General features: G+C 36.8%; 1 protein-coding gene across 1 annotated transcript in view; it reads left to right on the forward strand.

Annotated features, from left to right (window-relative positions):
• The first annotated feature begins 2817 nt into the window (after nt 1-2817).
• The window catches only part of NCAPG2 (non-SMC condensin II complex subunit G2), a 365294-nt gene continuing 349856 nt past the window's right edge, over nt 2818-18255 (forward strand). Inside the window, exons 1-6 of the mRNA XM_053713827.1 lie at nt 2818-2898; nt 6293-6393; nt 8828-9016; nt 9168-9282; nt 10508-10665; nt 13157-13291. Of these exons, the coding sequence (XP_053569802.1) occupies nt 6316-6393; nt 8828-9016; nt 9168-9282; nt 10508-10665; nt 13157-13291 (675 nt within the window). The 5' untranslated portion in view covers nt 2818-2898; nt 6293-6315. The remainder of the gene's footprint in view (nt 2899-6292; nt 6394-8827; nt 9017-9167; nt 9283-10507; nt 10666-13156; nt 13292-18255) is intronic.

Genomic DNA, 18255 nt, shown 5'->3' on the forward strand with positions numbered 1-18255 from the left:
TAGAAAATATTTACTTACAGTGGCCCTTTAAGGCTCTGTGCGCAGGTGTTGAGCTGCCCTTTAAAGTTGCGCTGCATGTACATTACGGTGATCTGTCCCTTTAAGGCTCTGTGTGCAGGTGTCGAGCTGCCCTTTAAGGTTATGATGCATGCACATTACGGTGATCTGTCCCTTTAAGGCTCTGTGCGCAGGTGTCGAGCTGCCCTTTAAGGTTGCGCTGCGTGCACATTACGGTGATCTGTCCCTTTAAGGCTGTGTACGCAGGTGTCAAGCTGCCCTTTAAGGTTGTGCTGCGTGCACATTATGGTGATCTGTCCCTTTAAGGCTCTGTGCGCAGGTATCAGCTGCCCTTTAAGGTTGCACTGCGTCCACATTACGGTGATATGTCCCTTTAAGGCTCTGTGCGCTCTGTGCGCAGGTGTTGAGCTGCCCTTTAAGGTTTCGCTGCGTGTACATTACGGTGATCTGTCCCTTTAAGACTGAGTGCTTGTGGTGCTAGTTGACCCTTTCAAGGCTGTGTGGTTTTTTGTCTGTCCCTTTAAGACTGTATGACCAGGTGCTATCCTGCCCTTTAAGGCTGTGTGAACATTATTTCCTCAGCAGTTTGTACAGTTGTTACCGAGAGGACTGCTTTATGGGCTCTATTTATCATTCCAATTCTCCTATATTTTCTCCTAAAAGTTCTCATGAGAAATAATTCTCCTATTTATCATTCAAAAATACTCCTAAAATTGGGCAAGTTTGACTGTAAAATTCTCCTACTCTGTTCTAACTCTCCTTGGAGAACATGTTCTCCAAAAAAAGGGTTAAATTAGATCTTTTTAGTCGTATTTCATATAGTTCTAATAATTCTCCTAGTTACAAATTTATCATTTATATTCTCCTGTGGAGGACTAAAACTTCTCCTGTAAGTTCCTGCCTTAAAGGGCTAGATTTATCAAAGCTGAGGCGTACAGGGGCACGTATACGCGCCCCTGTACGCCTCAGCTCGCCTGTGGCGGGGAAAAATCACCCGCAGGTAATCACCATTGCACACGAGCACAATTTTGCACTTGCATGCAATCCCGCCCCCTCCCCGCTCACAGCCAATCACATGCGCGCAGGAGCAGTCAATCTCCTCGGTTGGACTCGACCGCGGAGATTGAATTTTGCCACCTTAGAGGTGGCGAAGAGGTTAAGGAAGTGGCGGTCTGGTGACCGCTGCTTGATAAATTACGGCGAGCAAGTTCTTGTGAGAACTTGCAGCCATAGGGCTTTGGTAAATCGAGCCCTAAGTTCTCCATAGCTAAAGTGGAGAACAGCATTAGAAGTCTATTCTCTACCAGTTGTAGAAGCAGTTACACACAAAAAAAGGTGCAAAAATGATCTATAACAAAGTACAATAATAATGGTTATTGGAGTGCAATAATAATTTATGATGGAGTAAAACAAAAAAATATATAATTAAGCACCAAAATAATATATAACAGAGCACAAAAATTATATCTATTGGGGCATAAAAATAAGATATAAAAAAGCGCTAAAATTGAAGCACTAAAACAATGAAAATGTAGATCTATTTTCTTATATGAAAGTTTGCTGAAGAGGGGCGTTAACAAAGCTACTAGGAAGGCTGTATAAAGATTTCTATTGGTTTATTTATGATTGACATGGAGAATAGTTGCTTATTTTTAGTGATAAATAAGGAGAAGATACTAATCCGACTGGAGAAATTTATCATTAGTTCTCCCCAGCTCTCCCATGGAGAAAAAAACAACTTTTTTATGATAAATATGGGCGGATATGTGCGCCTCTCCTAAGGAGAGCTGTGGAGAACTGATAGGAGAACAGAAAAGAGAATTCCCCACATGATTGATAAATGAAGCCCAAAGTGTGTGTGTATTGTAAACAGTTACAAATGTATAAAAGCCTGTAGGCTGAGGGTTTGATACAATGTATCCATGTAGGTGAGCAGAGCTGGCTGGCTGTGGAAAGTCTATGGGGAAAACAGGGACTTTACACCCCAAAATATGACTCCCCTTTTTGTTCCTGGAGACACAAACACGGCAGCATTGTTGGTAGCCCTCATCTGAACCCCCATGCCAATTTTTGTAGAAAAATAATGAGATATGGCTGAGAAAATAGCATTCACAAGGCAAATATCAGGAGTATTTGCTTTGCAGTGCATTTCTGTAGAATTGAGTACTGTATATTACCTATAATCCCAAAACCCGAATAATACAGTGAATGATATCATAGTTTATCATCAGTCACTTTAAATACTTTCTCTTTCTTTATGAGTAACATTGTCATATTTTGTCACTTAAAAATGTTTGCATTTCAGAAGCTTTACAGATATAATAATGCCTCTGAGATACTGCTGTCGTTACAAAATGGGGTAATACTGTATCACTGTATTTCATTGTCATAAATAAGCATTCTATAATATCTATGGATATATATATATATGGTAAATTGGTCCTTTCTTAAAGATTTTTTTTTTTACTTTTGTTTTCTCCCATTGATTGTTCTATCTAGCAGCAAAGTGTTATAGCCCTATATTTATTTCCAGACACAAATGTCATAATATAGTGCTCTGACAATACAAACGCAAACGTTTATGGGCTTGAAGTCATATAAATTAGATGTACGTAATATGTCTCACACCCACGAATCTAGCTTTTTACCGTAGTAAAGTTCCCTACTACTGTAACAAGCAATTCACTTCACACAATGCACGCAGCTCTGTCAGTTTCCATAGAAACCGGCCGCTAATGGCTGGTCGAGTACGCTGTTTTTCCTCTAGCGCGATTACGCACTTCCGGTTTGCGGTGGGCGGGTTATTATGAGATTTTTGAACTACACGGAGAGGCGGGAAGTGAGTTATTGAACCGGACCGTTATTACATCCCGGGGAACGGTAAGCATTAAATTATAAAGTCAATAAGTGAGCTCATTTGGCTGCCGCTTTCCATGAACTATGACTTGTTCTTTCAGTTGCTGCTGGAGGCGGTTGTAAACTCCATGTTGACCTGTTTTCTTTAGTCTGCCTCATAGTTTATCAGTGGTGTATTCTGATATGTCAAGGAGTGACTTTACCCGGCACTACCTTTTAGTTGTTGATTCATTGATGCAGCACAAAATACAGTGGCGCCTGCGCTTGCTGCAATGTTTTGACAGCTCATTTTTGTTTATATGTAGTACCTCCCCTGATGTTTCCTCTTCTGAACTATTATTTGCTTCTCATGTTACATTGTTATTCTCTGACCATTGTTTACATGACTTATAAAGTCATAATATTGCAATAATAATGTTAGAATGTGCTACATTATCTTATTACAGGCTTGCTTATGTCTAGCACCAACAATGTCTGCACAGGAGCTGCAATGCTAAATTGCTCTCCTGGGGAAGACATAGCTGTTGAGGGGCAGCTTCTACTCATGATTAACCCTTGGGGCTAAGTGTCCAGGGACAGCAATGTATTATGGCTTCTGAGTGTTTAAAGGGACAGTCTATGCTTATAATAAAGTTACATATTTTTTAATACTGCAAACCTTACCTATGCTTTTACATTACAATTTGGATCTTACTCACACAATATGGCCATATTCTACTTAGCCAGTCACCAACTTACAAGGTGTCCCAATATTGACTGGTCCTAACACTTTTCATTTATGGGCTGAATCATTTCTGCTTCTTTTTTAAAATAGATGACTCCTTGGCTTTATGTACAACTCCAGTACACTGTCATGAGTACACCTGAGGTTGGGTGGGGTGCTTTAACCAATGGAAGATGGTCAGTCTTTCTTTATGGAATACAAATCCACAAAGCTTGGTCTATCACACCTTACAAAACAGAGTCTAAGGGCTAGATTTACCAAGCCCCTACGGCAGCAAGTTCTTGCAATAGCTTCCCTAAGCTATTCACCACCTCTAAACTGGCAAAATTAAATCTCCTTGGTCGAGTACGACCGAGGAGATTGACAGCTCCTGCCCGCGTGTGATTGGCTGTGCGCGGGCAGGGGGCGGGATTGCACGCGAGTGCAATGCCAAATACCTGCGGGTAATTTCGCCCCACCACAGGCGAGCTGAGGCGTACAGGTGTGCGTATACGCTCCCCTGTACGCCTCAGCTATAATAAATCTAGCCATTGAGACCACACAAAACAGAGGGCATTGGCACACATCCACTTGCAAATAAACACATTTTTAAATGCTGTAAAAAAACCCCCCCACCTACGCTTTTATATTAAAAAGGAGATTGCAGTCACACAAGATGGCCATATTCTGCTTAGCCAGTCATCATCTAAGTTGCAAAGTGTCCCAAAGCTGACTGATCCTAACACTATTATATGTTGCGAAGCAGTTGGGGATAGTGTAATGCTTTGCAATGTTATACACTTTTCTGTTGTTTATAAGTGTTACTAAAATTAGCACAAAGTGCAGAATTATTTAAAATAGTCTACAACATTTACTGTCCCTTTAACCAAATTAGGAGCTTCTTTGCTATCCTTGACATTTAGATAATTTATTTCATTTTCACTGCTCGTGTGATGTTTCCAATTTAGAGGCAAGACTGTCCAGATTGGTTTAATTGGATCCAATCTTCGGACACCTATAAAGATTATCATTGCTTTAGGAATGGTCTTGTAAAGTCAAGCAAATGCACTAGTGCTCCTTGTGTGGCACATTGAAAGCTTGAAGTGTGAATAAACATTGTGATTCTTACAGTAAATTACAGCAGCTTCACAACTTTGTCAGGACTAATCCCTAGACAACAAGTGAATGTGGGAACTGGAAAAGACTTTTGTTTACATGTCTGGGGAGGCAAATGTTCTGTTTCGTTTAAAGGGACTTAATACCCAAATGCTAAATCACTTAAGTTATACAGCATAACTGTAAAAAAGCTGACAAGAAAATATCACCTGAACACCTCAATGTAAAAAAGGAAGATATTTTACCTCAATATTTTTTCAGCTCTGTTACCAGTGCTCTGGTAACAGTTATACTTATGCTACCATCCAACTGTAAGTTGAAAAAAAATAGCCAAACAGCATCAGTAGTGCTGTGATCTCATGAGATTTCATAGTAAACTTCCTTAAAGGGACAGTATACACCAATTTTTATATAACTGCATGTAATAGACCGTACTATAAAGAAGAATATACACAGATAGTGATCTAAAAATCCAGTATAAAACCTTTTAAAAACTTTCTTAGAAGCTCTAAGTTTATCACAGTTGATGGTTAGGCTTGGACACCCACTGTAAGGGGCTGAAAAAACAGGAAGAGAAGACCCCCCTTCCCTGCATATGAAAAGACATAAACCGGAGCAAGCAGGAGTCTGTAAACAAGTGTATACATCTGACACTGTGGGGCTTGGTTAGAAAATCAGCACAATGTAATTTAAAAAATAAGCAAAACTATACATTGTTAGAAAAACACTCCCATATGCGCTATATAAATGGATCATCTTCAAAACATTTATGCAAAGAAAAATCTAGTGTACAATGTCCCTTTAAACTGAATGGGGAAAAAACATGAATATGCCTGCATATGCCAGATGCAGACTTCCTTGCAAGTCCTGGGACTAGTATCTCTTTACAATGGGGTGTGAATACTTAGGAAATTGTGAGGTAAAATAGCTTTCTTTTTACATAGAGATGTTCAGGTGATACGTTCTAGTCAGCTTTTTACAGCTATTCTGCAGCACTTTCAAGTGCTTCAACATTTAGGTATCATGTCCCTTTAAACAACTTTTACTTTGGGCACTGTCTTAAAGTGAAGGTAAACTTTCCACTTTCTATAATCCAATCTGGAATGGAAACAATATTTTAGATGGAGTTTAATTGATCAGTTGAAATGAAGATGTTCTTTAACGAAGAATTTGATGTCTATATTAAAAAGTAATTCTTTTGGTGAGCTAACAGTTTAAACTGTTCTCCAGTCAGCAATCTATCTACAACAAAAGTGCTGTTGAGATAGTGTGCCGATCGTAGAACTGTTCAAAACTTTAGCTTACAAAATTTGTTTATTTTGAAGTGGGCAGCCAGAGCGCTGGTATTTGCATTTTATATCTACATTAAAAAGGAAGTTATAGTGCATCTTCATTACAACTGATGAATTAAATTCCATCTAAAATATTGTTTCCATTCCGGATCTGATTATACAAAGGGGAATGTTTACCATCACTTTAAATTAGGGCTCAACAAATAGGCGCCGGTGGCATAATTTAACATACATTGGTTTCATTAGTTGTAAATATTGGTATTTTTTATAACGGATGTTTTACGCTTGTTGACAGAATTTTATTTAGTTTAACAGGTTAGTTATCTCACAATGACAAAGCGGGAAGCATTTTTGCAGTCCATTGCAAAGGATTCAGTGGAGGACTTTTTAAATTTTATCCAACTTCATGTGAGTATTTCATGTTTTTTGTCTATTTAAAAAAAAATTGTATTTAGGTATGAGTTGAACAGTATTGGTTGTGTAAGTATATATACAAATAAAAGTCTGATACAGTAGATATATTGCATCATTTGAATCATTATAAATGTAGCTGTGGCTCTCTGTAGCAATCTAGATGAACAAAAGAGTCTGGCTGCACATCAGAGGTGAATATAAAACCAAAAATGTTTGCTTCTTTGGTTTGAGTTTCTGTAGCAATCACCTGTTTGTTGTGCCTTCGTATTGGCTCATCTTTCTACTTTTAGAAATCACTGTGGTGATACCTCTACTTTTATAAATGATAAAATAGGCCTTGACAAATCCATGGAGCCTTGAAGCCACAGGTTGTAGAATTATATATTATTATTATCGGTTATTTGTAGAGGGCCAACAGATTCCGCATCGCTATAAACATAGGTGGTATACAAGGAAATATTTATAGGGATCAAATGGGTTGCACTGTTGTAGTCAGCTCTTAAGGTGATCTACAAACAGCTGGCCTCTTAAGCTTACAAGCTAAAGGGGATAGCAATGGAGGAGAGAAACTGGTATAAATAAAGGTTAGTGTAGGTTGTATCCATCCCTGAACATTAGAGTCTTTAGGGAGCACTTGAAGCTTTCAAATCTAGGGCAGAGTCTTGTGGAGCGAGGCAGAGAGTTCCACAAGATAGGAGCCAGTCTGGAGGAGATAACCAGAGGAGGAGAGTAGGAGGTCATGAGCAAAACGAAGGGGACGGGAGGGAGAATATCTGGAGACAAGGTCTGAGATATAGGGGGAGCAGTTCAGTTGAGGGCCTTGTATTTAAGAATCAGAATTTTGTGTTTAATCCTGGAGGCAAGAAGAAGCCAGTGAAGGGATTGGCAGAGAGGTGCAGCAGCTGAAGAGCGACATGTAAGGAAGATGAGTCTGGCAGAGGCATTCATTATGGATTGTAAAGGAGCTAGGCTACCGTGTCAGAGGAGTATGTCAGGGCTGAGGATGAGTGTGTGATTTCAGAGCTTTGGTAAGAGGGGCCAGATTGTCAAGGACCGATTATGTGGAATTATAATGGCAGATTGGTCAGGGCAGGAAAAGGAGATGGATGAGAGGAGAGGTTTGAGGGAATTAGCAAGCTGTTCCTGATCTAATGACCCTAATGCTTCTGTGAAGTTTGGTGTGAGGAGTAGGAGGGGAAAAGTTTTGAATATTGGAAATATTAAAGTTCTGAGAGTGCCTCTTCTTCAGAATTGCATTATATATATAAAACACGTTTTGGGTCATCATAAGATCAGTTTTCTGATCAAATGTATATTGCTTTATCAGTTATGTACACCTAAACATGAAATGACAAATACCTATTTATGATAACCCAGGGCTCAAAGAATTAACTCAGCAGAGTGTCAGTGGGACCAAAAAAAAGGGCCCGGATGCCTTGGAAAATTCCCTGGCACTGCCTGTTTGAAGGGAAGATGTGTATGGATGAAAGCTGCACCACTGTCTTTTCATGGAGCACATCTTGGGCCCTGTCTTGTATCTCTCGCTGTCCTTGCAGCAGGGGAGCATTTTGCATGTGCTGTGGGCACTGCTGGCTTAGTGTGCCACAGTTGTAACTCAGCTACTCCACTGGCAGCTTTAATGGGGCTGCTGCTATGTATGTCCTTCAGGGACCTGTAGCCTACACATTGCTTGGTAGGTTTAGCTGGGATTGGAAATACAGAGACTGGATGTGAAGGTTGCCAGAGCTGGAGCCTGACATTCACAGTGACGTGCTGATACTTATTGTGCCTCAACCAAGGTGTTTTTATTGTTAGTAATGTGAGGTGAGCCTTATGTAACATGTTTCTGATTTAGAACAACTAGTTCCTATATTTCATGGGCCAGCTCCTGGATTTTGGAGGAATTTCCACCACCACCAGCACTTATCCATTAGGAAAATCTTTATTTCAATATAACAGGGTCACATACAGAGCAACGTTTCGGGCACCTGAGCCTTAGTTATGGCCAGATGCTCAAAACATTGCTCTGTATGTGGCCCTGTTATATTGAAATAAAATATTTTTAATGCATAGGTGAAGATTGAATGCTTGACAGTCTCCTTACTGGTGGAATGTGATTGGAGGCTTGGCAGTATCCTTACTGGTGGAATGTGATTGGAGGCTTGGCAGTATCCTTACTGGTGGAATGTGATTGGAGGCTTGGCAGTATCCTTACTGGTGGAATGTGATTGGAGGCTTGGCAGTATCCTTACTGGTGGAATGTGATTGGAGGCTTGGCAGTATCCTTACTGGTGGAATGTGATTGGAGGCTTGGCAGTTTCATAACTACAATGTGCACTACACAGGAGGTGCTGTGCTTTTCTACTATTTCTGCTGTGGATTTGTGGAGAAATTGTTCAAACTCTGATAACCGCTCAACCTTTTACAGAAAGACACATTTGATCCATTTGATTTGGAAGAATTACTGCAAGAGTTGCCAAGAAAACACAAAGAGGAGCTGTGGGAGAAGCTGAATACATTGCTGAAGGAATCTTTAGTAGCAAATCCAGTGGAAGGATGGCAGAGACTAGAAGATGACAGTGACGATGACATGGAAATAGAGACACCTTGTGATATAGTAAACATTCCCCTGTCCCTTATTTAATAGTAGACCAGTAGTATGTTTTATATAGATAGTTTTATAAAATTATGCAAAGAATAAAGAAAATAACAGAACCATTCTATTTTTTTATTAATGTAAACTCATCTAGATATTTTCTTTTTCACAGAAGAATACAATGGCTGTTCTCCATGCAGTGACGGTTGTTACAACAATTTCTGTGTCTGTAATAGAGGAAGACGTATCTTATGGAGCACTTCTTGAATGTGCAGCTATTTTAAATGGTACTTACTAAAAGCTTCAAACATTCTTATTTTTATTTTTTAAAGGTATCGCTTCCATTTGATTTTTTTTACATCATATATATTGTATGATATATATGGCTGGGAGTTTTCATCACTCCAGACTAGTTAAAAACCCTAGAAATGAAAACTAAATAATTTTTGCTTTAAGATATGCAAATTTAATTTTTTTTTAATACAGGTATGTGGATTTTTAGCAAAACCTCCACACTTACCATATTAGGTACTGTATGTCTAGATGTTGTTTTTTTTTATTTTAAAAAAACCCCCATAAAGAGCAGGGTAGGCAGAGAGCTTTTTTGGTTGTTTTATTTTTAAAATGTTTTTCCGTACACTTTAGGGAAGAATAAAAATTAAATTTTTATGGCATGTGCAGATCCTTTTTTCAGTACCATATAGAAATATTAGTTATGCAATTATGCTTATCATGTTTTTGTTTAACCCCTTAACGCCTTAGGATGTTTCATGCCTCGTAGCATCGTAGGCTGTCCCCATGATCCGATGCCACCCTTGAAATTTTATTTTTAAAGCAAGTGTTATACACTTGGTCCTGGCATGAAGAGGTTAATTCACTTTTAATCTGTTTCAGATGTGTAATTCTGGCCTGACCTTAACAGACCATACCACACTTTTAATGTGTCAGCTGTGGTATGACCTGCATAGTCCTACATTCTCATCAAAAGCTATATAGGTTCTAAACATTGTCAAAATGTTACTAGTGATATAGATAAATGATAAAGGGAAAGGTATATGAACAAGGAATATTTTTGAAAAAGCAATAGGATGAATGGAGGGAGAGAATTAAAGGGGAATTTATATTTAAAGCACAAAAATTACATGGTCAAATTTTTTTTTAGTGTAAATTTAGCACTAACGCTCCTGTAAAGTGTTAAACACTTGGTCAAAGAACCACTTGGGTGTTGCAGTGAACTACTGATGCTGAGCGGACATGGCTGGTAAGCCAATCGGCAGTGGCAATTGCACAGCTGGGTCAAATACTTTGACCACTCTAAAGGGATTAAACACATAGAATTTGAGTCTGTAGTGCTAAAATGATATGCTCTTATGAATTAAAGCATGCCATTTTTGTATTATAATGATCTTTTAATTGTTGTAAGTATAAATAAAAATAATATACAAAAAATGGGACAATGGATCATATAGAGTTTGAAAAATGTAAATTAACTTTCAACACTTCTTATTTTAGGTATTTTGCATGCTTTACCAAAACACGAATCCGATGTTCGTCTTGCCATTCGACAACTTTGTGAAGTGTGGTGGGAGAAGGGTTTAGAAGGAAAGGAGGATTTTGGGAAAACTGCTTTTCTTTTGATGTTGACGAAGTCTCTTGAAGCAAAGTGCGTGGTAAGTGAAGTGTTTTAAATTCTGAGAACGGCATAAATATGCCAAGGAAATCTGTAGTTAAAAGGACATAATGTCTCCAGTAAGAGTTGTGACTGTTTCACATATGCTGCAATGCCCATGCACTCTTTTTTTTACATACTGTGCCAGCTCAGAGAGTAAGTAGTTGTGTGTTTCATGTATATGAAGTTTTACAGACCCTCCACAATAACATTTATAACAGTAGGTACTGCTGTGTCAGCGTACAATTACTCACTTTATGTGTTCCCTTCGTAGAGCCATCTGCATATATAAGGGCATCCTCCGGTCCTCTTCGTGTGGAATTGCGGGGTTTTCCCAAGCCCTGTACTCCGTTGCATGCGACCCCTTTAAATCACCTCAACCCACTGCCGGACTTAGATCACTCTCTGTGTGCTCCCTGGGTGCACAGTGATGATGTAATCATCAAGGGAGAGCAGGGTTCTGTGGTGTAACCCAATTATGTGCTAATCGGCTCTTTTTTGCAAGTTCCAAGTCTAATTCTATCACTTAAAATGACAAAGCTCATAGTAAAAAAAGATCACAGTAAAAATGTCACTTGACCTATTTATACTGTGTGCTTTATCATTTTAATTGTTAGAAATAAACTTGGAACTTTTATATATATAATATATATATGCAGCAAAGAGCATTTTTTTCTGTGATTTGCGTAACAATTATACATTGCCAAACACATTATGCTAAGGTGTACTTTGGGAAAGAATTCTGTCTGAGTTTGATTTGATGTGGTTATTTTTTTGTTATGTTTTATTTATTTTTCTCCCCTACAAATGTAAGACTGAAATGATGGTTAATCTCTTAAGATTCTTTTTTTTTAACTCTAGTATTGGTTGTTAATGTGTTGTGATAATGACATAACTTAAAGGGACACTGAACCCAAATGAGTTATTTTGTGATTCAGATAGAGCATGCAATTTTAAGCAACTTTCTAATTTACTCCTATTATCAATTTTTCTTCGTTCTCTTGCTATCTTTATATGAAAAAGAAGGCATCTAAGCTTTTTTTCTTGGTTCAGCACTCTGGACAGCAGTTTTTGATTGGTGGATGAATTTATCCACCAATCAGCAAGGACAACCTAGGTTGTTCACCAAAAATGGGCCGGCATCTAAACTTACATTCTTGCATTTCAAATAAAGATACCAAGAGAAAAAAGAACATTTGATAATAGGAGTAAATATGAAAGTTGCTTAAAATTGCATGCTCTATCTGAATCACAAATTTTTTTTTGGGGTACAGTGTCCCTTTAACAATATTTGCATACAGAATATCAGAACACTCTTCTATCAGAGCAAGCTAAACAATTATTTTAGTTTTTAAAGTAACATTTAAAACAAAAAGACACTTTTTTTATAGTAGTCATTTTCTAGACAGACTTGGTAAATGTTTTTGATATATATATATATATATATATATATATATATATATATATATATATATATATATATATATATATATATATATATATATATATATATATCTATATTAAAAAAAAAAAAAAAGTGACTTCAGAAAGAACATATAACAATGGCAATAGTGCTATAAATAATTCAATGAGATTAAGAGAACATCCAAACTAACCCATACCCCTCTGGGCAGAGTAAAGTCTTATCGTTGGAGGTCTCTTCCCTCACAGATGTGGTGACTTACCTCATATGATTGAGGTATTTTCTAGTAAGTGAGATACCTTCCATATCCCCACAGGGGGGGGGGGGCTCTGCCTTTGTTAACTTAGTCCATTTTGGATGTTCTCTTAATCTCATTGAACTATTTATAGCACTATTGCCATTGTTATATGTTGTATGTTCTTTCTGAAGTCACATATTTTTTATACTTTTTTTTTTTTTTTTGGATTGTACTGGCGCTTCTCACTTTCTTTCATCTACATTTCTAGATACGATATAGAATCTCCCACTAGGGATAATTTTAAATCATATATTTATCTGAAGCAGCTTTTTTCCAATCCTTCACATAGGAGCGGAGGCTCACAGTGCAGCTTGTCTGAGTACAGGGGTTCCTGGTTCTCAGACATTCTTCATTTCATTATATATATATATATATATATACTCTGTGTGTATATTATTATACTTTATTTATTAAGCGCCAACATATTCCGCAGCGCTGTCCATGGATACAATTCATTTAAATAAAACAATACAAGACTTGTAAGATACAGGACAACATTTACAAACACATACAGGAGGGATTGAGGGGCCCTATTCCCGTGGGAACTTACAATCTAGAAGGGTAGGAGGTTGAGAAATATATACTGTATATATCTATCTCCTTTCTTTCTTTCTCTCTCGTGTGTTTCAATAAAGAATACTAAGAGATTTACATTTGATAATAGAAGTTAGTAATATTAAATAGATTAAAAAAAAATGTACATTCTGATTCATGAAAGTTAAATTTTCACATCACTATAATGGTGGTTTAAATATGCATCATCTTTTCAAGGTTGCGGATATTGCCCGCCTGTGGCGCCTCCATCCATGTCTCCTGAGTTTTGATTACAATTCTACAGAAAGTAATGAAGTCAAGGATTTATTGCTTCAGTGTTTCTTGAGTGTTAACCACATTAAAAGAGAAGAGGTGACATATTTTTGATTTTCTTTCAATATAACTATCTACTGTACTATTTTTGGTGTTTTTACATTGTGTTTTATTGCAGTATAATGTTGGTAATGCTGTAGAATTTACATAGGCCTAAAATGCAAACATAGGTAATTGTGTTGCCTGCTAAGGGGTAAATACTTTTTATAATTGTTGTACATTGTATGATTGTATCCCATTGTTCATTTAACATACGTTTTATACATTGTATATGCTATTTAATGATATCAATCCAGTGTTCTTCATAGAAAAGTTTGCCAATTATGAAGTAGCTGGGTAGAGACAGTGTAATACTTTTCAGTATTACATTTTCTGTTCTTTATAAATGTTAATTTTAGGGATAGACTACTTGAAAATGTTTGTTTTAATAAGATAGATAATCCATTTATTACCCATTACCCAGTTTTGCATAGCCTACACTGTTATATTAAAGGGACACCAAACCTAAAATTTTTCTTTCGTGATTCAGATCGAGCAGGCAATTTTAAGCAACTTTCTAATTTACTCCTATTATCAAATTTTCTTTGTTTTCATGCTATCTTTATTTAAAAAGCAGGAACGTGATGCCCATTTTTGGTTGAGAACCTGGGTTATGCTTTCTTATTGGTGGGTAAATGTAAGCCTCCAATCAGCAAGCGCTATCCATGGTGCTGAACCTAAAATGGTCTGGCTGCTAAGATTTACATTCTTGCTTTTGAAATAGAGATAGCAAGAGAACGAATAAAAATTGGTAATAGGAGTAAATTAGAAAATTTATTATAATTTCATGTTCTATCTGAATCATGAAAGAAACAATTTGGGTTCAGTTTACCTCTGATTACCTTGTTTCTAAGCCTCTGCACACTGCCTATTATCTCAGTGCTTTTTAGACATTTGCATTTTAGCCTTTCACTGCTGACTTCATGGGAGTGAGCACAATGTTATCTATATGGCACACGTGAACTAATGTTGTCAAGCTGTGAAAGGCTAATAAAATGCACTGAGATAAAAGGCGTTTCAGGAGCTTAGAAACAGGCAGAGATTCAGAGGTTATAAGGTATATTAATATAACAGTGTTGGTTGTGAAAAGCTGGGGAATGGGTATTAAAGGGGTTCTCTGTCTCTTTAAACAATAAAGTAGACTGTCTCTTTTAAGCTATCTAAAGCACACATTGCATAATGTAACATTAAAGGGACACTGAACCCAATTTTTTTTTTCTTTTGTTTCACATCTAGATCATACAATTTTAAGAAACTTTCTAATTTACTCCTATTATTAAGAAGGCATCTATGTTTTTTTTGGTTCAGATCTCTCTACAGCATTTTTTAATTGGTAAATGAATTTATCCACCAATCAGCAAGGACAACCCAGTTTGTTCACCAAAAATGGGCCGGCATCTAAACTTACATACTTGCATTTTAAATAAAGATACCAAGAGAATGAAGAAAATTTGATAATAGGAGTAAATTAGAAAGTTGCTTAAAATGTCATGCTCTATCTGAATCATGAAAGAAAAAAATTGGATTCAGTGTCCCTTTAATTAAGTTATAATTTGAGCATCAAACATTGAAAACTTAATACAAGCTAATTTTTATTTTAATACTTGCTTAAAGGGATACTAAAACCACATGTAGCCACCAATAAGCAAGCGCTACCTAGGGTGCTGAACCAAAAATGGTCAGGCTCCTAAGCTTTACATTACTGTATTTCAAACAAAGATAGTGAAAATAGGAGTAAATTAGAAAGTTGAATAAAATTGCATGCTCTATCTGAATCATGAAAGAAAAAAATGTGGATTTTAGTATCCCTTTAAATTTTAGCCGAGTGGTCAGTAAAATCAGTTGGATGGTGTGTCCACAAAATAGGCCCAGGGAGAACACACTCAATCATATTTAAATACCATTTAGAACTTTAAGTATCTGGCTCTGGTAAATCAAGAACAAATTATTAATCTATTCCTTAGAAACCCTCTTTATTATGTTTACCCTTTTCCTTGTTCTGTAACATTTAGAGCTGTATTATATTTTGGAAGAGTATGTTATTTTTTTTTTAATGTGTTTATACCATAGTAATCATGGTGTATTATTGTGTATAGACTTGTCTAGTCTTTAAAGGGACATGAAACAATTTCAATATAAAATGCTTACTTATGTGCAGTAAACATTTTTATTTTATTCCTCCTCCTTTTCTCTGTAAATAGACTCTACAGGTGTAATAAGATACAGTACACATGCCGTGAACATTGGGTGCACAAAGTAAGAAGCAGGCAGTGTATAGGGAGTGTCTGCATTTGCTTTGACATTACACATTTTGGTTTTGAGGGTCATTACACTAAAAGGACAGGAAACACTTTGAGGGTTTAATATAATTTGTTTTTAATTGTGCACAGCAACATAAGCCTGTGTGAATGCAGTCCAAATAAAGCGCTTTTTTACTGCAAAACTCCCCCAGCACTTGTCTCATTTGGAGGATCTATTACAGACCCAGCTTGCCACTGTCCTTTTGTTGGCAAAACTACCTGATCCCCTCTGCTGAGGTCAAACAGGGACAGATATGGTTTAGGCACGTGTAGCCTAAAATGTGCTCTTCCATTTTTTGAGAATTGGGAAACTCTTAATTTACTAAGTTAAAGTGACATGAAAACCAAAATGATTCTTTCATAATTCAGATAGAGCATGCAATTAAAAACCAACTCTAATTTACTTCTGTTATCAAATTGTCTTTGTTCTTTTTGATATCTGTTGAAAAGCAAGGATGTAAGCTCAGGAGTGTGCATGTGTCTGGAGCACTCTATGACAGCAGTTTTGCAAGAATGTTATCCATTTGTATTAACACTAGATGGTAACAGTGTTTCCTGCTATGTAGTGCTCCAGGCACCTAGGTATCTCTTTGACAAAGACTGTTATGAGAGTGAGGCAAAATTAATAATAGGAAACTTTTTTTTAAAATGGTATGCTTTGTCTAAATCACAATTTCTTTTTGGTTTCGTATCCCCTTAAATTACAGGGAAAGAGGATAAATAACTAATGGAAGCAGGGCCTATGATTATCCAAAAACTCCAAAAAAAATTACATGTAGATGAAGAATTGTCATCCAAGTGACGTAGACATGTATATATACACAGGCACTTGCATATATTTACAAAATCTCACACACACACAAACATAAATATCTATAAGTGACACATACATATATATGCAAACACAAAAAACTGCATAACAATTGTACTTTAGAATTTTTTTATTTTATTTTGCAAGATAAAGATTTATTCACTGTGCCCAGCAGTGGCCTATATTAGATAACCATAAATAATGTGCACAAAGTGAAGAATTTCACAGTACTGCTCCATGTACCAGCATGACCGCTAAGTCCCACACACCTCCTCCTCATGAAAGCCCTTCAACCTTGCAGTGACCTAGCACATCATGCAAAGTACTGTTTAACCCATACTTCATTCACAGACACTGAAGAGTAACACTCGCTGCTCTAGCATAGAAGCGTGATTTTTGTTTTCCTGCACAGACAACCTTAGGTTTGGGAAGTAGCAACTGACAAGAAGAAGATTGGGAGATAAGGGGAGGTAGTTTCTATGCTTTTGACAGAACCTCCCCTTCCCTCCTTTTACCTGTGTGTGTGCGCACGTATATGTGGAGGGCAGTTTAACAGCTTTAATGTTGTTGTTTTTTTTTATTGCTACTGATGTCCCGCTTAGGAAAATGTCATGTTTCCCGCAAGGAATTTTGGCGACCAGACCGGTCTATTATGCACTGGGAAGTATGTTGCATAATTAAGGAATTTATATTACAATGTCAGTGTTTACTGTTGATTTAATGGCATGGCCTGTTACGCTGAGAAGCGTGCAGTGTTTAACACCCTGCTGGTGATCTTACTCACATTGTGACCCATAGTTATGCCAACCATTTCTAATAACACCTTGATGAATTACACGTTTCATCTACATTGCTTGAAATGGCAGTCCTTTTAAGAGAGTTAATATTTTAATATTAAACACATCGAGAAGAGATTATATAAGGGAAACCTAGGCTTCAACATGGCAGTGTCCATTACTTTATAGAACTAAAACCTTACACTTATTTCTTAAGTATATAAACAGCTTATACATCATATTTTGATGTATTTGTTTTTTTTTTTCTTTCTTTATTTATTTATGCATGCCATTAGTGAAAATAATATACATAATACAGAAAACAGAAAAAAACAAAAGAAAATGGAATTGCAGGCCACACAGGGCCGTATTTTCAAATAGATACAAATAAACAATTCAACAGAAAAAACAGCAAATCGTCTAATGAGATCTGTATAGACCGTAGCATCAAACCAAACAGATAATTCTTTTCCACTTTCTGTGGATTCATTGAATCAAACTGAAACATTGCAAAACCTGCTTTTTACACTTCTGGCATAATTTTTCGTAACATAAAAAGTTGGGGACAGAAGAAGAGGAAAAAAATAAAAAATAAATAAATAAAAAAAACACAAACGCGCCCTCCGTCACCTCTCACCTCTGCATCATATCAAATTATCAAAATATATCCTAATAGTTTCAATTCCGCGCTAAAGTGTTATGAGTCTCTATAACCCCTAATCCATTCTGGAGGGAAATGACCCAGAAGAACCAAATCACTAAAACTATCTGAACTAAAAAATGGATATAGGATCCTTTTTTGGGCTCCTTCTGAATATGACTTAATAATCGGTAACCATCTTATTAAGAACTTCCTAACTTCTCTTTCACTAGCTTCTCTCAGGTGGAAAGATTCAAAAATTATATGCATTTGGATTCCTTTCACAAATATCGAGAAACCCAGCATCTTTTTAGATTTCCAGTTCTTTAATATAAGATGTCTGACAAAGAGGATGATTACATTTACACTTTTTCTATATGGAGAGGACGCCCACGTAGACTGATCAAAAAAGAAAATAGAGTCTGGATCAAAACAGA

The sequence above is a fragment of the Bombina bombina genome, chromosome 5 (assembly GCF_027579735.1).
Source record: "Bombina bombina isolate aBomBom1 chromosome 5, aBomBom1.pri, whole genome shotgun sequence".
NCBI classification, from domain to species: Eukaryota; Metazoa; Chordata; class Amphibia; order Anura; family Bombinatoridae; genus Bombina; species Bombina bombina.